This window comes from Cyprinodon variegatus, unplaced genomic scaffold (assembly GCF_000732505.1).
Source record: "Cyprinodon variegatus isolate N-32 unplaced genomic scaffold, C_variegatus-1.0 Scaffold14, whole genome shotgun sequence".
In the NCBI taxonomy this organism is placed as follows: Eukaryota; Metazoa; Chordata; class Actinopteri; order Cyprinodontiformes; family Cyprinodontidae; genus Cyprinodon; species Cyprinodon variegatus.
The window spans coordinates 2,409,887-2,432,213 of record NW_015150467.1 but is presented as its reverse complement, the minus strand read 5'-3'; the positions used below and the strand labels follow the sequence as shown (position 1 = coordinate 2,432,213).

Here is a 22,327-nt window from a genome sequence, read left to right as displayed (position 1 = left end):
AAATGCGCCTTCAGAGGTTAGACCTGCAGGGCCTTCAAGTTCAGAAGGTGAGACATGTAATTAAGACACATTTCCACTGACCCTGTGGAACAGAGAACAACCTGCACTTAGTGATGTAATTCAAAACTCAAGATTCAGTTTCCTGGTCTCCTTACTGAGAGACATCGAAGGACTTTTGTTCTCTTTGTCTTTTCAAACAACAGAAACTTGTAATTTGTTGGAAATTTAGGATTTAAAAAAAAAACAAAAAACTTCAGTTTCTGGTACAGAAGGTTTTAGGCAGAAATCACAGCTACAACTGTTGGCTTATGAACTTCGGATCTATTTTTGAACCTGTGTTTCTGGTTTGTGGCACAGCCATATTGATCATGTGGTCTTTCTTTCCCCTTCTCTGAATAGCTGAGAAACCACAGTTGGAGACTTGCAAACAGAGAGAAAAACCTGCACGTTAAATAAAAGCAAACCATAAATACGCAAGCCCTTATTTGGTTTTGTGAAATATAAAAGAACTTGACTTTTTAATTAATTCCTACAAGTAGTTTTCTTGTTTTGTGGTAAACCATCACACATTCTTTTGATAAGAAAGTGATAGAGCCAAATATTGGTGCAGGGGCCAGAAATTCTGCTAAATAATTACATAACTGATTTAAAATAGCTTTTTTAAGTATGGCTGTATTTACTGTTATCAATTCATTTGCTAGTCTCAAATTTTGAAATAAGCTCCCATAGCAAATTAGACAGGCAGTCCCACCTGCTGTTCTTTATTTTTTTATTTTTCTGTTCGGCTTTTAATTCAGTTGACTCTTAATTCTTTCAAGCTCCTATTTAATTAACTGAACTATTCTTATTTGTTTAATTGTATTTTGATGTTTGGTGAATCTAGAACTATTGTATTTATGCAAGATCTGTTGATAATTAATTAAAGGATTTTTATTAGGATTTATTGGAGAAATTTACCTCTGCATTTAACCCATCTCCTTGGGGAGCAGTGGGCTGCCATTGTGTGGCGCCCGGGGAGCAGTGTGAGGTTAAAGGTTTTGCTCAGGAACCCAGAGTGGAGGCTGTGGGAATCGAACCGGCTACTCTCAACCGCACTGATCTAACCACTAGACAAACACTCCCCTAACTATGCTAAGCACACATTTTTATATTAGTTTATTGGCATCTAGCAGTTTGGCCAACATAATTGTTTTCAATGTGCTTAATAAGTAAAGTTTTATTGTATTGTATGGAATTTACAGGTAAGGGCAATGGTAAAGAAGCCTAATTTTCCATTCATGACTGCAGAGTAATTCATATTCCAATTTAGGTTTCTTCTTGTATTTCCAGCAATAACAGATATAGACAAATAAAACTAATATTCCTTGTAAGAAAGTAAAATTCTATTTGTATTCTAACTTTCTCAGATAAGATCACAAAGTGTTAGGAAAAAACATGCGTAAGAAAAGCAAAATAAGTAAAAAAAAAACACAATTAATTTTCAGCCTATCTGTAATATTGCTCTAGTTGTGACTTGATTGTTAAAATAATGGGAGAGAATTCCCCAATCTGGGTACTGCAAACTAAATCGGCCAATCCTCACAGTTCTTAAACCTGTTAGGAGTAACGTAGGTACCAGCCCACCATGAAGAATAAAGCAGTTGTTAGTACTTCTTACTGTCAGAGGAAAGGAGACTAAACAGATATGTAAGCCGTGCTTCTTCGTTTTAATGTGAAAAGGGGTTATAAATATTTTCTCAAGGCACCGCGTTTGCCCACGTTCCCCACTAACACCAAATTAATTAGATATAAAGAAGTGTTTTCAGAAGTCTATTATCTCATTCAGAGTTTAAATGCATGGTTTTACTTTTTTCTGCTACTGAGTTGTACTTTTTAAAATGCAGAAAGCTACTTTGTTCTAAGTAAAAAATGAAGCCACCCACAGCTTCCTGTCATTATTGTTGAGACACTTCCACAGATTAAAAAGATTAAGCTCCTCAGGCATGGCCGCATGCTTGAAAACCAGCCTCAGTTTCACTGTCAAACATGTAGCATTCCTTGACACTGACTGAGAGGCAGGCCTTTGACAAAAGGCTAAATATGTGACTGAGCAAGTCTGAGGAGTGGCACATCTAGACCCAAAGGCTCCTTTGCTGCCATATTATATCCCTGAGAAAGGAATGTAAAGATTTTTTTTTTTTTGTCAAACAAGAGATTAATCTAACTTCCATCTGAGGAGGTTTATTTAAATGAAGAGACAGGAATTGAGGAAAGGTTCAATTACATGCAGATGACTGTGTGCGGTAATCCATAATTATTTCAGATTGATAATGATAGAGGAAGTATGTATTTCAGCCCACAGAGCAGGCTTTGTCACAGCACAATGCATTATTATCTCATCATGGCAGACAGGAGAAACGGTGGTCACACACTGCCCTTCCTGCTAAGGCTACAGGGAAGACTCCTTATAATTACCAGAAATACGGAAGCAAGGCTGCAAAACCTGAAGTGATTCACTGATAACAACACCACCTCTAAACCGCCCTTAAATAACCTGGATGGGTCCAGGCAGAATCTATTTCTGACAAGGAGATGCAGATACTGAAACTAAAGGCAGTTAGTTTAGTTTGAGATTATATTTAGAAAATGTAAAAAATACACTTACCTTTGATTCAAACTTCCGATATCTTGGAACCTGTCAGTTTTTTTTTTTTTTTTTTTTGTATTTCTTGGTGTCATACTCAGAAATATCATTTATTGGCTATAGTAAAAGCCAATAATACAGTGTATTATTTTGTATGTATCTCCATTAGGGCTGGATAATTTATTACATTTGCAATATAATCACAATTTACCAAATTGCAATTTTCAAATTGCAGACGTAAACATTTTTTTTTTTTAAATCAAACTGTATTTAACAAAAGTAGGACACTAAGTTTATCACCCAAGGCATTTAAGTGGATAAAACACTCCAAATGAGTTGGTGTCACTATGTTAGTGGTCACAGAAAAGCAGAGAGAGTTGCGGCTAGCACATAGATCCATGCATGAAAGTAGAAGTAAGCACTTTTTCACACAAAGGATACAGTCAAGTCTGTAACAATGGGCTCTGGGCAACGAAGGGTTCAAAAACTAAAAGTTTGGGATGAAACATCTTCAAGCTTGGGTTCAGTGCAACGGAAGAAAATTAAATCTCAGTTGCAATTTTGGTTAGAAACAATTAATAATTTAGATTTTTGGCAAAATCTTTCAGCCATAGTCTGCTGTATCCGAGTGTTAGTTGAAGCTTAAACAAATCGCTTGATGACAAACAGTAGATTTTAGCTGCATCCTGGTACAAGAGATCAAAGCTTGTGCTAATGAAATAGCACATGTTCCCCTTTATTTCTTTAACAGTCCACCCATTATCCCCAGACTCCTTTTAAAACATCTACAATCATACCCATAGCAAAACAAATTTGTTTTCAGAGACCCCTGCCTCAGTTCACAGTAAGCACTAGATTATTTATTTTTGGTGTTTTGGTAGTGTTTTCTGGGGTTTAAAATCTAGAGGCATTGCTTTGAATCTAACACTATGAAACTTTACAGAGAATCATGCTTCATATTTAATGACAGCATGACTTCATATGAACTTTTATGACTTTTCTTCTTTCTGTTTTTTTGTTGTTGACATTTTTAAATCTCCCCACGCTTTAATAAAAGTCTACTTTTAAAAACCACATTGCTGATACAGAAATTGGACGTTACCTATGGTGCTTATAGGAACCTTGTCATTTATCATCCTTGTTTTTTTTTTTTTACAACATCACATGATGATGCAAGGTTTTAATGTAAACTTGTATTTTTAAATATGCAAAAATATATTATCTAATGCATGGCTTGGTATATAGGGCGTGCCTTTCAGTTTTTTTACATTTTGATACAGAATTTTACTGGGCTACTGCCATTATAGGCTAGGGTATTGTCTTTGAGCAATAAATTAATCCAAAATGATTTGAATTGTGAATCTCAGTACATTAAATTTATGATTAAATACCTGTGTAATGTAATGTGTACAATGTTTATCTACCAAAGCAACCAGAGAAAACGAAAGAAAAAACGAACAACTGTAACATAATCGTTTAAAAACAAAAAAGCGAAAAGAATGCGAGTTCTTATTTCGTCCCTCGCTGGATGCCGTAGTGCTCTGGCTTGGTTGCCAGGAGACGTTTAAAGACGTTTAAGGCGCAGCTGCAATGGAGAAGTACGAGAAAATCAAAGTTGTTGGGAGAGGAGCTTTCGGGTAAACTCGCTTCTTCTTTGCACAATAAAGTCGTTTAATTTCAAAACATTTTATCTTTGTGAACAAACTGAACTGCCAGAAGTTTATTTAAAGAAGTAGCTAAAAGCGAAGTTTTCCCTTTAGAGAATCTAACGGAATGTCTGCCTCCTGATGAGGGGAAAAGAGGGAGGAGATAAACGAGGGCCGGACATTTTTCGGAAAATGTTTTATTTTTAAAGTGGAAACATGAATAATTAATCCGGTTAAAGTTGTCTTGAATTCATAAAAGCTAAACAAATTAGTTGAAAAACAAATGAGTCCAATTCAAAGGACTAAAAGACAGCAGGGTTATAAGGGGTGATTCACAGTCCTTTATGTGTTTGATTCATAGAGACCCAATAATCATAAATGCAAATCCAACACAAGCAGTGATAAAGTTGAATATAACTATTAAATGAGGTAAAAGTATTTTCTAAAGAAAAAAAGATCTCGTTTTGCTCAACTTTAAATTAAAAGAAGGATTTTAAATTTATTTATTAAAAATAAAAGATTAATTTTTTCATAGAGGGACCTTATTTGAGCAAAATATTTTATTCCCTAGGTACAGCATCCCTATTATAAAACGCAGCGATGATAGTAGGCATTCTTCAGCAGATTGATGGGGTTCATGCAGAGCAATTCTGTGAAAAATCATTAAGATAATTGAAACGATGTGAGGAAACACTATCAGGTCTGGTGGAAAAATTTTAACTAGAGCCAAAAGAGAATGGTTAAGACAAAATTCATATTTATGTGTAAGAATGGTTCGGTCAAAATCACTGAATTTCAGATAATGAACTGGCAGAGATTTACTGTAGATGTCTAGAGATAATTTCTTTATTCTGTCTTGGAGAAATATGGTACCTTAAAAGCATCCCAAATATAATTACAGCACTATTGGATTGTACAAAAATGTTTAATAAGGGGGAGGACTCATTTTCTGCAGATTGATTGATGCAACTTTGTGAAGGTTTTTCAGAATTTCCCATTCCCTTTGGGGTTGTAGAGTCATTTTTGTTGATCTATCACATATCATTCGCCTTATTTGATATAACTTTTCAAAATGGAGAAAAACTAAAGAGGGGTGAAAAATGTTGCGGCTACCAATTTAGAGAAACTAAATACATTTGTTTTCACCCTTGAGTTTGTATCTATTTCATGTTGTGATGATCTCACCAAAACCAAACTGCCAGAAGTCCCCCGTCCCTGTTTTTCATTTAGAAGAAACACTGTGTAGCCAATTCTTATTTTTTTTTTTCATTTTGTCTTCTTCTCTTGGTGTGTCAGGATTGTTCACCTGTGCCGCAGGCGCAGCGACGGGGCCTTTGTCATCCTGAAAGAGATCCCAGTAGAGCAGATGTCACGAGATGAACGCCTGGCAGCCCAGAATGAGTGTCAAGTGCTCAAGCTGCTCCACCATCCAAACATCATAGAGTACTATGAAAACTTCCTGGAGGACAAGGCCCTCATGATAGCTATGGAGTATGCACCAGGTTAGCTTTTCTCCAATTACACAGCCCTCTTTTTAGAGTTGCAGCTCAGTTTACTTTTCCCATGGGTTCCACGCCTTTCACACATGAGGCCTGAGAAAACCTCTTGAGACCATCTGTGTATTTTGCAGGACTGTGTATTGAGGTAAATTATACAGGTTTGCAGCTGTGATTTCAAAGTTCAGTGCCATAACTAGCTTCTTCACCCCCTAAAATCATCAGATTAAAAGCTTAAGCTGTCTACATTGTCAGACATAAAAGAACAGCTTTAAACCATCTTTAAAAGGTGTTTCATTATCTCATTGGGCCGTTAATTTACGTGCTTTGCCAGTCATTTGAAATGTTGATGTGATTGGGAATACTACAAAAAATAAAAGTCTTATTTTCTGTGCTTTAGATGTGCTTAAATATTTCCTCTACAGCTATCTTTATTTCTAATTTATCTTTGTGTGCTTACAATATAACTTAGTAAAATAAATACAAAATCAAACTTAAGCAGGTTTTATATTTAAACCAAGCATTTTGTGCTTTCTGTTCTGGTTTTGATTGTTGAAATAAAGGATGGATATGTGAGAGCCACTTTTATGTCTACTGTAAGATATGATGGAGGATCTCTAATAATATACGGTAGTTACTGCTGAATTAAAAAAAAAAATTTTTTTTAACCCTTTTGGTTGTTTTTAGCCCAAATAAACCTTCTGTATAAATGCCGCTCATAAGTGACAATCATTGATACATCGGAAGGTCAACCTTTAAGTTTCTAGGCCGTGTTGTTTGGCCGGAATCAAACTGCTTCCGGTTGATTCTTTATTATGTTTTCCTGTTGGTTGCTTAAATGGTTTATTGCTATTCACAGATATGCCTCTCTGATGGGTAAAAGTAATGTCTAAGTTACAATCTTGAAGCTCCTTAATATTAACAGTTGTAAAAGTCTAAATATATAGATAATCGTTGCTTTACATGTTAAGGTTATGGATTCTATTTTTTATTAAGCTCACAGTAACAAAATCTGCTATTAAAATAATTAATTATTTGCTTTTATAGCTCTATCTCTCCCAGTTCAGCTTCCCTTCCCTCCAGTTTTAGAGACTGTGTTCGTTCTTTTTTCCTGCAGGAGGAACCTTGGCTGAATACATACAGAAGCGCTGTAATTCCCTCCTGGATGAGGACACCATCCTTCACTTCTTTGTGCAGATCTTGCTCGCTCTGTACCACGTGCATAACAAACTCATTCTGCACCGTGATCTCAAAACTCAGAATATTCTGCTGGACAAACACCAGATGATCGTCAAAATCGGAGACTTTGGTATCTCCAAAATCCTTGTCAGCAAGAGCAAAGCATACACGGTGATCTGTTGTTTTTTTTTTGGTTTAGGACCTGCAATTAATCTGTTTGTGGTTGTTGGATTGTGAACCAAGTAAATTGTGGAAAGCATAGAATTAAGATACGAAAATGATTAGGATCACTGATTAGAGGTGTGAGATTGTCTTTCTGTTAACGGCTGCCTGTTTTGCTGTGCAGGTAGTCGGGACCCCCTGCTACATCTCCCCCGAGCTGTGTGAGGGAAAACCGTACAACCAAAAAAGTGACATCTGGGCCCTGGGCTGTGTCCTGTATGAGCTGGCGAGCCTTAAGAGGGCCTTTGAGGCAGCGGTATCGGAAACTCTTCTCTGTGTTTTAAGATGCTGTTAAAATTCTGCTGTTTTTTTGGCTTTTATAGTGATAATAGGTTTTCTAATGTATAATACATTAACTACTGTCCAGGAAAGATATGAATCCCTTTTTAAAAACATGGCTGCTGTGCTTCATTCACAATGAAATAATTAATTTAAAAGTTTTTTTTAATGCTCACATCTGTCCTTTTAAGCTAATAGAAGGACCCTAAATTTTGGCTCATTTTAAATTGTCGATTTATCCTGTTCCTTTTTTTCTCCCAGAATCTACCTGCCCTTGTTTTGAAGATCATGAGTGGAACGTTTGCCCCGATATCGGACCGTTACAGCCCAGAACTCCGCCAGCTCATCCTCAATATGCTCAACCTTGATCCATCTAAAAGGCCCCAGCTCAATGAAATAATGGCTTTGCCCATATGCATCAGGCCCCTCCTTAATCTCTACACAGATATCGGGAATGTAAAAATGCGAAGGTCCTTATGATTTGGATGATTGATAGGAAATACATAATTGAGCTTGTGGGTTTTCATTGATTGGTACAGTAATAAGGACCTGTAACTTTTTTTTTTGTTGCAGAATTGAGAAACCTCTGTCTACTGTGCAGCAGCGCGGCAGACCAGGAGGGAGAGTTCCTACTACCAGGGCCAGAGGTAATCCTATTGTTTGTGTAGTTAAGCTCTAACTATGAGACTCTAACAGATTATTTCTTCTTGCTGTTAAACAGATGCATTAGGGGGTTTGGGATCAGGAAAACTGCATCCGCTCCCACTGTCCTCTGTGTATACTTGGGGAAGTGGGATCACAGCGCCTCTCCGTCTACCCATGCTTAACACTGAAGTGCTTCAAGTGTCTCTCGGCCGGACTCAAAAGATGGGAGTCACCAAGTCTGGCCGTCTGATTACCTGGGAGGTAACTTTCATACTTCCATAACTCCCTGAAGGAGCAAATTATAGTTCCTTGTTAGTTTCCTTCTTTGCTACATTAAAACGACAAACCTAAATGCATTTTACTGGGTTTGTAGGTTATCTTCCAAAGCAAATTAGAACATACTCATGGAGGAAAATTAATATATATTTACTTATTTTTAGCCCCTTAAATCAACCACCTGAATTAGAATCTCTGCGATTTCTTTAAAGGTTTGTCTCTACAAGCCGGTTACACCCAAAGACTGATGTTGTTTTTGCTTTATTGTAGAATAGGTCATTTTTAGCCAGTTTCTCTGCTTGATTTATCTTTGTCCTTCTCACAAATATAAACTGGTTTAAATGAAATCAAGCTCCAACTGTATCATTAGGGTTGTGGTCCTGCTGGAAGTGAACCTCTGTCCCAGTTACTTATGGAGCCTCTGACCAGTTTTCCTCTGCTGTTCTATTTCATCATCATCATCATCATCATCAAAAAAAAAAAAAAAAAAATCAACTCTGATTGCTTTCCTTGTCCTTGCTGAAATAAATATAAATTTGTACTGGTCCTCCCACCATGCTTTATCATGGGGAGAGATCGTTCAGCAGAAAGTGAGATGATATGTCATCGTCCCTTTACCAAACATCCCAAAACATTTCGGTCTGATCTGACCAGAGGACCTTCTCAGAGTTTACATTATTAAAACTAAACATGGTTACCAAATTTCTGCATCTTGTAATATTGTAAGTTTAGAAATAACAACAAAGTCGTCACTAGTGCGTTTTTGGTTTCTCATCTATTTAAGCAGTATACGTTAAGATATATAACTTTTGCAAACAGGTATATTAGAAATTACATATATCAAAGCATATATAGACCTATTAGTCATTAAAAGCATATTGCGGTGGGTGACTGTAATTTTCTCCAGTCACGGTCTTCTTCTGTCACAGGCTCCATCGGTTGTGTCGGGTGATACCGGTCCTGCAGGTTTGGCGGATCAAATGCAGCCGCTGTTCATTTCTCGCTTCCTTGAGGGTCAGTCAGGTGTCACCATCAAGTCTGTGTCCTGCGGTGATTTGTTTACCACCTGCATGACAGGTGAGTGATCTCCTTTGCTTTGTACTGCTCAGAGAAACCTAAGAAAAGCCTAGGTTAGCTTTTCTTACCTTTCACAGAGTATAAAATACCAAGACAATATCTTAGGACAAAGAAAAAAGCATAAATACAGCAGGGTGTTTCTTTTTGTGATTAAGTGTACAGTAATAAATGTTTTGATTGTCTGGCATTCTGACAGAGCCTCTTTTCTTGAGCTCAGACTGATGTGCCCCATCAGTCAGTGTGCTGCAGGTGGCTTTTGTCAGCCTGTCAGACACTGCAAAGCAGATCACACAGGATTAAATACGCTTTCATTTTATGTTTTTCCTTCTCTCAATCCTCACTGTTCCCAGATGACACATTTAAACACTTCATCCCTTCATATAAAAAAGGAGAGTTCTGTTAATCAATGCAGCATTATTTGTAGACTCATCAACTTAAAGTGCAGTTAATCCCCTGTTTTTTATTTTTGCTTTTCAGACAGGGGTATTATAATGACATTTGGAAGTGGAAGCAATGGTTGTTTGGGACATGGTAACTTCAATGATGTAACACAGGTAGGACTTCAAATATGTATGTGTCCTTAAAAGTTGTCCCCTTAGTTTATCTACTTTTATTGTTATTCAGCTCCTTTTATCACAAGATAATCATAATTTAATCCAATCAAAGTGCACAGCTTTTTCAAAAAAAGACAGTTATGACTTCTGGTTTTTAGGGCTTTTGTATTCTTATTTCTAACTTGTAGGTTTGTGAATTGACAAACAAAGGTATCCATCTCAGACCTTTTTGCACCATCTAACTTGTCCTGTTCCCAGTGATCAGGCCCTGCTGGTTCTGACTCATGCAACACTAAACATCAGAGGTCACAGAGTTTTTTCAGCGGTAACCAGAGGACTCTGAAAGCCTCTACCATTAGAGAATGACAACTATGTTAAGAAGAAAGAAAATTCTATATTCTTTTAGATTGCTCTCAATTTGTATCTATGCACTGTTGCATAACTTTGTTAGCTTTTCCTGTACACAACAAATTTTTATGTATTGTGGTGTAAACGGCTAGGCCCCAGATTATTCATCTTCAGATTATTAATCATTTTACCAGTTTGTTTCTTCTGACCTGAAGTAAAATTAATCAGTTATTGTGTCGCATCTAATACTCTAGCCTGGAACTGATAAAGAATATGTGGTTAATGCTGACCACCAAATTAGGATGATGATAAAAAGGCCTTCTAACCCCACAGACTTCTCATTATCGAAGAAAATACTTCAGAAAATCAGAAGAAGCATGTAAAAAAAAAACTGCTTTTTATAAATAAGGTTTGATTGTGATAGCATTAAAGATTTGTCCATTGGTTGTTTAAATCATTTTTTTACAGGTTTTAATGTTTTCTCATTTAAACTGCTTTAGAGAGATGCAAGTCTCAGTGCTTGTTACTTAGAGGTATTTTAATCTAACTCTACTAAGAGTATAAATACTATTTATGTACTTATACTGTAGAAAAATAACATTTTCCTCAGAAAATGTGGCCAAAAGAATAAAATGAGTAAAACTGTTGAAGCCTTATTTTCTCTAACTTTGTGACATTTAAAAATGTCATCCATTAGGCTAACAGCTTTCACCATTTGTTTAAAAGTCAAACTTATAAGTCATTTTTGGCAGGTTTCATACTTGAGATATTTTCCAAGACACCACCCTATCTGACTTAAAGCTTCATTTTTTGTTGTACAAAACTTGCTGAGAAAAACTCTTTAAATAATGTATGCCTCTAAACGTAGAGGAAAATATAGTTTCTCTTTGTGTGACTTTGAGATAAAAGTGTCTTAAAAATGTGAGCTATAAAAATTAACATACTTTGTCTATTTGTTTCAGAAGCAAGGTCGATCACCTTCACTTCTGCCTCGACTACAATTGACAATAAGATAAAATTTCCCCAATTTTTGATATTGTCTCCTTATTTTTTATAAAACCTAGGGCCTTCCTTTTGGGAATCAGATACAACTATACAAGTAGTTCTAAATATTCATCTATTAAAAAAGGAATAAGACTTTTAAATTCAAACACTTGAAGCCCATTTTACCTACATTATAAACTACAAGGTCTCTCATGGTCCCCACTTTTTGTAAATATGTAACACTACAGAAACAATTAATAGCTTTATTTTAATTTCTTTCCTCTATCTGCTGATTTTTAGCCCTCGGCCTATTTTGCTTCTTCACTTGAGCTTCTTCAGCAGATCTACTAATCCATTAAACACGCGGCATAAAAATGCTTTTGTTTTTAGTAATACTAACAACTATTATCTTTTGTCTTTGTTTATGCAGCCTAAGATTGTGGAGGCTCTTCTGGGCTATGAGTTGGTCCAGGTTTCTTGTGGAGCCTCTCATGTTCTCGCTGTAACCAATGAAAGAGAAGTGTTTGCTTGGGGAAGAGGAGACAACGGTACGACAAATTGATGAGTTGTCTCTCTTATTCTGTTGCTTGTTTAAACACCACTATTTATGACAGAATGACTGTTTGCCTTCTGTCTGGAAGGTCGCCTTGGCCTGGGCACCCAGGACACCCACAACTGTCCCCAGCAGGTGTGCTTACCTGCAGAGTTTGAGGCCCAGAAGGTGGTGTGCGGCGTTGACTGCTCCATGATCATCAGCACCCAGTGCTGCATTCTAGCATGTGGTAGCAACAGGTTGTTATTCTCGCTCTGAGCCCAAAACAATGACCAGCTCATTTTACATCATCATTTTACATCTGTGTGTGGGTTGGCGATGGATTAAAAGCTTCAAGAAATAGTTGTGTCACGCTTAACCTGTGTGACTGCATTCTTCAAAAATGACAGTAAAGTATTTCTTCCTGAAAAGATCTCCGTGTTAGAAGTGGGGCAATGAGAGTTAGTGCAATGTGTAAATATTACATAACATCTTAAATAGAAATAGAAAATTCCTTTATTGTCCCATAATGGGGGAATCCTGTCTAAAATATCTTTGCAAGTGTATTATCAAACATTCATTTATTTCTAGAAACATTATGAATTTCTTTATCCACACGTGGTCAAAATAATTAATATAGACTTGAATGTATAAATACACCCCTACAAATATTCATTTAAATTATAATTGCATCAACAATATATTTTTTAGCTATCGGAAGCTATTGGGGTTTTTCTATCTGGACCCTATGTTTGTTAAATGTTGGCAGAGTTAATCTAAATGGACTGATTCTGTTGGAGCAAACAGTTCACTGCTGGTAGTGTAGTAGTTTAACATCAAAATGGACTAAGAACAAATAACTTGCTTCTTTAAAGTGCACCCTCCTTTAGCTCTAAATTTATAGTATGGGGGGGGGGGGGGGGATGAAAGCAGATTTAGCTAATGGACCAAAATGACTGCTGTTGGTATTCTTCAATGAGTCACGTTAAGGCATTGAAACTAACAATGCTATAAGAATGACCATCAGAGAAGAGTAAAATATGTTTAATAGATTAAGTTGTAAAAAGATTGTTACTGCACAGAGGATGGAATCAGAGTGAAGGATGAGGATGTGCTCAGTTCTTTAACTTCTTCCAAATTTAACTCTACTAATAACCTTATTTCTGCTACAGCTGTTTATGTTTGAAAGGCCGTTCTGTGTCAGAAAGCCAGCCAATTTGAATAAGACAACAAATTCTAAGAAGAGAGATTAAATTTCGAGCCAGAGTTATTCCAGAGTTTTTTTAATGACTTAAAAAAAGATGGAGGTCAGGAAATATTTTAAGTATTTGTTGGGTTATATGCCAGGCAATCTTCTTGATTTCTACTCTCTCTGGATTACAGACAATCCACTAAAGTTAGAACTTTGCAAAAATTCTTGTTTAAGAATAACTTAATTGTCTGTTATATTTTAATTCTTTATGAAACAGGAACAGGTCTAATAAATATATCATTCTCCTATAATTTAAAATAGCTTCTCACCTGAACCGTATAGGAAATAACTTATTGAGTGTGAGGAGGTGGTTGTTGTTCCACTTTTGTTTCTGCTCTTAGGTTCAACAAGCTTGGTCTGGATAAGATTACAGCTGGAGAGGAATCTAATCCTTCGAATCAAGTTGAAGAAGTTCATTCTTTCACCCCGGTTCAGTCCGCCCCACTCAACTCAGACAGGATAGTTTACGTCGACATTGGAACGGCCCACTCTGTTGCTGTCACAGGTCAATAATTAGGGATGATATTATGAAAACGTACCTGGAACTGAATGCTTCATAATCTGTCCTGTTTGAAACTTAAACTGTTAGAATTAATTTTTGTCCTTGCATCTTTGTTTGTTTAATTTTTTGATATTCAGAAGAGGGTCAGTGCTACACGTTTGGCAGCAACCAGCACGGTCAGATGGGCTGCAGCTCCCGGCGCAGCAGCCGTGTGCCCTACCTGGTGCCCGGCCTGAAGGACATCGCCTCTGCTGCTTGTGGTGACGCTTTCACCCTGGCAATCGGAGCAGGTGATTAGGTGTTCTATGTTATTGGTAGCAACTTATTTAGGATAGAAATTATTAACTATATCAAATGTTTACTGCAAGGTTTTGAAAATCACCCTGATTGGTTCATTCCAAGTGTTTTGGTTTTACAGTAGGGGGGCAGCATGTGGCAGCTCTTCATTAGCTGTTGTAGAACAAAATAGCAGAGAACGCATACTTTTCCATAACTGCAACTGTACATGCCTGACCCAGGACAGTAACTATCAGAAAGTCCTTTATTTTTGTTTTTTCATAGATTTTCCTTGCCTCTAGATCTCAGTTTGGTCCTACATCTGAGCGCTTTTGTAATTTACTGGATGCCCACACAACAATCATTCCCTATTAGTGATGAAGTACATTGCAAAGAGGTTTATCCCCTCAAGATGATTCACTTAATGAGCACCTAAATGTTTTAGACTATCAACCAAATTTTATTATTAGACAGAAGTTGGGTTATTGATTATTTAAAATCGCCCAAGCTAATGCCAAAACTGTAGAATCAAGGATCACTGAAGCAGAACTCAAATAGGTATGAAAAGGTCACTGACCTTCATCAGTCTGGAAATAGTTAGAAATGAATTTTTAAGGCTTTGGTGAACCACAGTGAGCTCTCTTACTCTTTTTGATGGTCACAAAATGACCCAGAACAGTATCTCAAGCACTTTATGTCTCAGTTATTATCAGGTTTGTGATTTAACAAAGGAAATGAGAATGAGACGATATGGCATCACTGGCACTAAAGTGGAGATTTTCCCAAAAATTCCCAATTGTTTCTGATTCCTACCCGTCAAGTTTTGAATTTGATAGTAAGCGATGTTGACATGTGCTGCTAGCAGTCCGACTACCCTAGTCAAGCTCTATTATCTTGTCTATTTTAAGACGTTCTGAATAAATCTAAAATATTCACTTGTCAACCAATTACAAACTACAATTAGCTGATCAAATTTTGACTTGCTCTGCTAGTGAAATTCCATTTTAGAAGGAAGACAAATGCTTTTTTTTTTTATTTAATTTTATAATACGATAACACAGGACATTTATGGGAGGTTGCTAATATGGGAGGGCGGAGTGAAAGAGGGCTAAAATATGAGGTCTTGGCCAAAATGGGAGACTTGACTACGCTCTGATTGCAACGTCGACCAAGCCTGAAAGGAAGATAACCCGTGGGCTCTTCTCTGGGAAACCATCTCCAGGATTGATTCAAACAACATTGTGGCCCAGATAGAGAAGCTGCATTCTGTACTGTAGCTCGGTGCCAGCCTGTGACCCCCGTACAAGAGAGAGGAATATCTTCTGCCCCACAGATGGGATTGTTTTTATTGTCCAGGCAGTGAGATATAGGGCCACCATGACCTTCAGTATGACATCAGAGGAGATGAGAAGACTTTTCAACAGAAACTGAAATAATCCAAAACACTTTACATATCATGTGGTTTGGTTGAATAATAAGTTCATAAAGCTTTGTTCACTATTCCAGATTAGTATATTATGTTTTGGTTTCTGCTGTTTTTGTGTGTTGCTTCTTTTTATCTCTAACGAATGCTTGTAATTATACATTAGCTAGCCTGTTAACACATGCATGCTTATAGTTAGCCAGAAACCCTTGCTGAATTTTCTCTCAGCCCTAGGTAATGTCTTTACTTTTTATGAAAATAAGATAATAATAATAAAAAAAGAACTCCTGGTCTGATTAACTACTGTTTGTTTACTGAACATTACAAATAACAGGTTTGATAATTAGATTGTTTGTTTAATGTTGAATTGGAGACTGACGAATAAATCATTGAATTGTTCATTCTTTGTCAGGTATTGCTCGCACTTGAATGCACAATTCATTCTCAAACCCAAATTGTCAAAGACTGACGATTGGCCAGGACTACTGTGATCCCACTCGTCATTTATTGGTGTGCAGGGTACATGCAAAACTTACCCTGACTCTTCCCTAACTATAAACAAACTAGTATACATTTACTAAAGCTACCAACAGCTACTTTTTCAGGTAAAAATTTCATTACAGGTTATAAAATGTCAGCAACGTCTCGTGAACCTTGTGCATCAGAATGTGATGAAGTGATAATATGTTGCTACACATGATGCCAGTTCTGTATAAGGNCATCCATCCATCCATCCATCCATCCATCCATCCATCCATCCATCCATCCATCCATCCATCCATCCATCCATCCATCCATCCATCCATCCATTTTTTTGTCACGTTTATCTCAGGCGGTGTCACAAGGGGTGCTGGTGCCTATCTCCAGCTGTCCATGGGCGAGAGGCGGGGTACACCCTGGATAGGTCGCCAGTCTATTGCAGGGCAACACATAGACAAAAAGGACAAACAACCCTTCACACACACACTCACATGGAGCACATGATGTGATTTGTTTTACCTAATTGGATAAACCTATTTAAACATCTGAATGATTTTTTTTTTACCTTGCGGCTCTCAGATAGATAACAGATGCCTGCTGTGTCTCTGAAAGTGTGAGGGTTTGTTCTATGCTGAGTGTAAAACAGTGAAATGCTGTATTGTGTCGGCGATTGACTCCCTGTGGAGAGGACAACAGTGCCTGTAGGTCTTCCTCTATTGAAGAACAGCTTTATTCAGCTCAGACTTCCTACAGACAGAGCTATTAAGGCTCCAGTACAGGAGAGACAGCACTGTCACTTAAAGATTTGTGTGGATTAGACTTTCAAGGGGGGTTCAGGTGGGGGGCATCTCTGAATTTGATGATCACCTCTTTTCTTTCTTGTTTTTTTTTTCTTTTCTTTTTTTTTTTTTTTTTTTTTTTGCAGAAGGGGAGGTTTACACATGGGGAAAGGGAGCCCGTGGACGCCTTGGAAGAAAGGAGGAGGATTGTGGGATACCAAAGCCGGTGCAGCTCGACGAGAGTCACCCATTCGTTGTGACATCGGTGGCTTGTTGTCATGGCAACACTCTGTTGGCAGTGAAACGTAATATTTTGCTTATTACCCTCAGTTAACAAATGATGTGATGAAATCTGACTAAAGTGATGAAAGACTGTCTGAACTCCAGACAGGCGTCTTCAGATGGGGACACAGGGATGAATGTTTGTGAGAGCAAATGTAAGGAGACTTTGTTAGCTCAGGAGAAACCAAACAGAGTTATTTCTGCTATAAATGCTTATTCTGGATTTCATTTTACTGTGATAATATCTGAACATTAGAGAGAGCATTAATCCTGGTGTTTCTAATAATGTTACAATGATGGCGGCCCACTCATCTCCAGAATCAGCTGCTTTTCTTTAAAACCCTCCTGAGATCTGAGAAAAACACAGAAATTTTGAAATGATAGAAAGGGCACCAGCGCCACTAGTTATTGCATCTGATTTCTGGTCAGATAAAGCAAGATCCACACATTAACTTACTGTTATGTCAGTGAAAAGATAGATCCTCTTCCCCAAAACAAACACTAATCACGCTTTGCAAAAGCATTCCAGATTTTCTTATTTGATAGATGGATATAAAATTGTAATTATTTATTAACTGGTTTGATCGAAACCATCCCATTACAGCTGTAAGTTTAGGATTGTTTTTATGTTGGAGGAGAAACCTCGATCCCACGCTCAGCTCTCACCTCCATTTATCCAATCATGGACTCTGACCTGCTTCTCCCTCCCCACTGAAAAGAAAGTATCCCCACAGCATGATGTAATAAACAGTTTGAGTGAAAATAGATTTTAATTTACGTCTGACTTTTAGACATTTACTGTAATGGGAAAAACAGCAAGCCTTTCTTGTTTTCACTTTCTTAAATCACACTTATTTGATTACTGGTCGGGTATCAAGAGTAAAGAAAAAATAGTGAACAAACTTTTTCATGACTGTATGCAAAAATTAACTAAATATAATGGTATCTTTTTTCAGTATTTTTTTTAGAAGTTAGTGGTCCTTGTGCTGTCAGTAACTAGTGGTTTATAGACACATACAGAAAGTTTCTAGGAAGGGCTTTTCATCATGTTTGAAAGCTTGTGCTGTGTTGCACTCTGATCAATCTCTCAGAAACATCTCAGCCAGCATACATTATCCATTTAGTCTGACCCAAAGGACTCACATCTTGTTTAATAGTTAAATAATCTCAAACAAATCAAAGATTGCTTGAAATTCCACAGCAGAAGAGAATGAATAAAGAAAGACACAAAAATGTATTGATATTTCAGATGAGAGTGACTGAAGAGCTAACTCACATCTTCTCACATCTAATGTTGCTGTGACTGAGAAAAATGCAACACACTGTGCTTCCAAAAAAGCACAGAGATGACTTTTAGAGTAAAAGAAACTAAACATTATGCTAAATCTCATTTGGTGTATTTTTCACTAGAGCAAGTCGGGAGGAAAAGAACAGATAGAAGGTGGAGGGATGCGTCTCAAAAGGATGATTTGATGAAATGATTTAATTACAAGAGCTGCTGATGATTTAACCGATTCCCCTAAATCGGATCTTATAGACAGTTCTAGCTCTGCTTTGTCCCTCTGTCACAGCACGGCCCACCGTCCCCCAAAGTATGCACTGTTTTCAGCCGTCTGACTCAATCTGTGTACTTGGGGATTGAGCTTCTCACCGGGTGTTGATGTATGTTCATGTAAGCTTGAGTCGTGGCATCAGGTTGCCAGTCTTCTTGCAAAATCCATGAATCCTTCTGCATCAGATCAAGTAACAAACTCAAACTTCAAACTATGCTGTTGGTATAACTGTAAAGTGGAAGGAAAATGATGAATGTTTCATATAAATCATGTATTTGAGCTCAGCCTCCTTTTCTCAGATAATCTTTAATGAAGTCTGATGCTACCAATTGCATCCAGAAGCTAACTGTGAGGACCAACTGGAGGATCTGCAGATCTGCAGCTAGAACTAATAAATGTGTACTCCAGAAAAAAAGCTTTGATAAGATTGATGGTCGTAAATACAGGACAGTGAAAAGAAAGCAGTTTATAGGCTACATTAAACCTGGCTGAAGTTAAACTCATTTTTATATAAGAGTAGCAAACTTTTTAGTCTGTAGATATGCAAAGCTGGTAGAGATACACTGTGCCACAAAACAGCTGCTCCTGCAGCTGTAGTAAAAGGTGGTTCTGCAAAGAAGTGAACTCAAGTGGGCTGAATACTAATGGACTCCACACTTTTTTATTTTTAATGTTTCCCTTTGCTATTTTTTTTTAAATGATTCACTGCTTTTTGTTGGTCTGTAACACTAAATCCTAGTGAAATACCCTAGATTTTTAAGGTTATATACAGTAGTGATTGACTATAAAAAAGCTTAACAAGTATGAATAGTTAAATCATTTTACAAGCTTTAATTTGTAAAGTATGTATACTTATACAGCAGGTTTCTTGTTAATATTTTAAGATGATTTAGCACCTTTGTATTTTTAAACCCATATAGATAGAAAATGTAGATTGTTGACAAATGTATTTACCATAAAATTTCCTTAGGGTGTACTAACATTCTTATTTTGTTTTCTTTTCTTTTTGTTTTGCAGCATTTTTTGAAGATCCAGTTTCAAGATGACTTTGAGCTGAAAACCTTCGCCTTGACTAGTCCTTTATAAGGATCATATATGGAGCAGACCCTCCTCTCACTCTGCAGCTACAGTTTCACTTCATCTCTCTGCTTTTGTCTTATGCACATATGTTTGTTCCAATTGGTGGGTGGATGACACACACAGAGGGGTCAGAATCTGTCCAAACCAGCAGGTGTTTCTCACTACAGACATGCCAAAGGAATGTTGCAACACTGATACTGAAGCTGGATTACAGGAGCTCATTAGGCAGGCCTCATGTGGTGAGTGATTGTCTCTCCTCACAGTCAGCTTTCTATCAGTAAACTATGAAAAGCCAGTGAAAGTCAAACAGGTTTTGTCCTTCTTAAGACGCTAGTGAATGAGCCAAAAAGAATGAAGCCACTCTGTCAAGTGACGAGAGCGTCGCACCACGAGGGGTCAGTTTGAATGTTATTGGATCAGTGCTGCAAACGCAAACAGTAACGTTTGAACCAGATAACGAGCGGGGTGTTAGGGGGACATGCTGGACTGAGACTGCAGCCTCCCTCTTGTTTAGACACATCCACAGCTTCTCTAGAGCAGGGAATAGCAGCCTGTAGAGAAAACAAGCAGCTATTCACACTGTTGCGAGCAGTAAATAACTTGCTATTAACAGCGTTGCTTTCATTCCATCTGAGGAATTTTTACAGGCTGAACAGCTGACGGTTTCCACATTGTAAAAACAACAGCAGATAAAAGTCCTTCATAAGATATAAAGAGGTGTGGGACACAGTTTAGCATGTTTCAGGCTTTAGTATGTAGCTCATATATTTTTAATAATTTATAGATGCTATATGTGTGAGATGTTCTTAGAAAAAGCAGATCTTAAGCATAAACATCTGATCTCTGTGGATCCAAAATGTTTGACTTTTAAAGGACAGAAAGTCTCCCCCCCCCAGGACAGAATGAGCATTTAAAGAAACTCTTCCTGTCCTCATCTGATAAGAGCTAATTATGGACAAACAGGGTAGAAAGAAAGCAATGTGAAGGAATGGGTTGCTTTGTTTTTTGGTGTGGCTTTAAGTAGGTTTAATAAAGCCTTAAGATCTGCTTGATTTAAATGAAAACATGAAACCATAGTATGAAAATCTTTTATACAGAATCCAGAGAGTTTTATTTGACTTTTATTGTGGGCAGTCTAAGACACACCTGTGCACTAATCATGGTGTGTAATCAGCATCTTGATTTAGCACACCTGTGAGGTGGGATGGATTATCTCACTAAAGGAGAAGTGCTCATTATCACAGAGTTAGACTGGTTTGTGAACAATATTAGAGGGAAATGGTGATTTTTTTCATATGTGGAAAAAGTTTAAGGTCTCTTGAGTTCATCTCATAAAAAATGGGACCAAAACCAAAAGTGTTGCATTTATATTTTTGTTGTGTGTATAGTCATTTGTATCCTAATAAAGAGTTGTTAAGCAAAATATGGGGTCCGAAATGTTATATGTCCTGATAAAGTGATGTGTTGATCTTTAAATAAAGACCCCCTGACATAATTTCTCAAAAGGTTTTTTTAAAGGGTCTATTTTCACATTTTGTCACATTATCCCACAGTCCCAATTGTTAACTTTAGCAATACAAGGAAGGGTATACCTGTGACTTGGAACAAAAATGTCACATTTTTAAAAAGTTCAGAGATAACAAATGTGAAAAGTTCATCCGTTCATTCTGCATATTGATTAGCTAATACATACTAACTGAACCACCTTGTGCTTTAAGTCCTCTAGGCTTTGTCTCAACTAGCTTTCTATGTCTAAAAAGTAGTTTTTATTTTGATTTTGATTCATTTACTTCATAACCAGGTTTGCCCAAAGTCATTCATCGAGGGTCGCTGTCCTGCATGTTTAAGATGTTTCCTTGCTACGCCAAAGCTGATTTCCATTGATTAACAGGCTTTGGCTGAACTAAAGTCATCAGAATCAGCTGTGCTAAAGCAGGGAAACCTCTAACAGCAGCCCTAGTGGGCCGACTTTGGGCATGCCTGTCTTAAATTATTACTCTATATTAAGCTTCTTCCATTTATTATGTCAACTTTTGAAAAAATAAATAGCAGATGCCCTGTGTTTCCACCGCTTAGATCAGAATGTGTTGATTATTATTTGTCAAAGCTCTCTCCAACAAAATGCCACATACATTGAGACTTAAGGTCAATTTAATTTTATGGTCCTGGAGTGTGAACCTTACTAGAACCAACAGTGTAAAAACATACAAACTTCCTTCAGGGAAACCCTTAAAGCCATGATGTGAAATTATTACAAGTGATGCAAATGAAAAAAATGTGTGCTGCACATATAAGATTTTTATTTTATAATAAAATTTAAAATGCAAATGTCCTCTTTTCTCCATCCTAGTCATATATATTTTTTCCTTTTTATAAAATCCCAAATTATATGAATTAAAGTTTGTGATTGTGACAAAGCTAAAAAATGGTTAAAGGGCTGTGACCACTTTTCCCACTGTTTATTTTATCATGTATTTCTACTGATGTACCAAATAATTATAATGCTTGAAAAAACAACAAAGCAGCATTATGTCAGCTTTTGTCTCATCGTATAAATATAAGAATTTGTTCTCTAAAACATGAATTTTTTTTGTCATCCAACAGTTAATGTTTGACTTCTTTTAAATATTTTTTAAACCCTATAAGCTGATGTATCTCCTTGCAGACACCTTTTGTGAGGATCTGGCCCTGCTGCCATTGTTGTCCTTGTACTGGTGATGTAATGGTGATGTAATCCAGTGGCAATGCAGCAGGTGAAAGAACATCCATGTGTGGATCAAAGCTTCTCTACCCACGTTCCTCATTTTATTCAAGTGTTTTTTACTTTTATTTTTTAACA

At 37.1% G+C, this 22,327-nt stretch overlaps 1 protein-coding gene across 1 annotated transcript; it reads left to right on the top strand.

The window, feature by feature from the left end:
* Window positions 1-4,160: 4,160 nt before the first annotated feature.
* Window positions 4,161-22,068, top strand: nek8 (NIMA related kinase 8). The gene is made up of 15 exons (XM_015383893.1): window positions 4,161-4,260; window positions 5,566-5,771; window positions 6,883-7,115; window positions 7,291-7,422; window positions 7,707-7,915; window positions 8,019-8,092; window positions 8,167-8,351; window positions 9,296-9,443; window positions 9,921-9,997; window positions 11,760-11,877; window positions 11,971-12,121; window positions 13,455-13,618; window positions 13,753-13,905; window positions 16,720-16,878; window positions 19,426-22,068. Exons 1-15 carry the CDS (start codon window positions 4,214-4,216, stop codon window positions 19,452-19,454), a joined length of 2,085 nt encoding a protein of 694 aa, XP_015239379.1. The 5' UTR covers window positions 4,161-4,213; the 3' UTR covers window positions 19,455-22,068.
* Window positions 22,069-22,327: the final 259 nt, after the last annotated feature.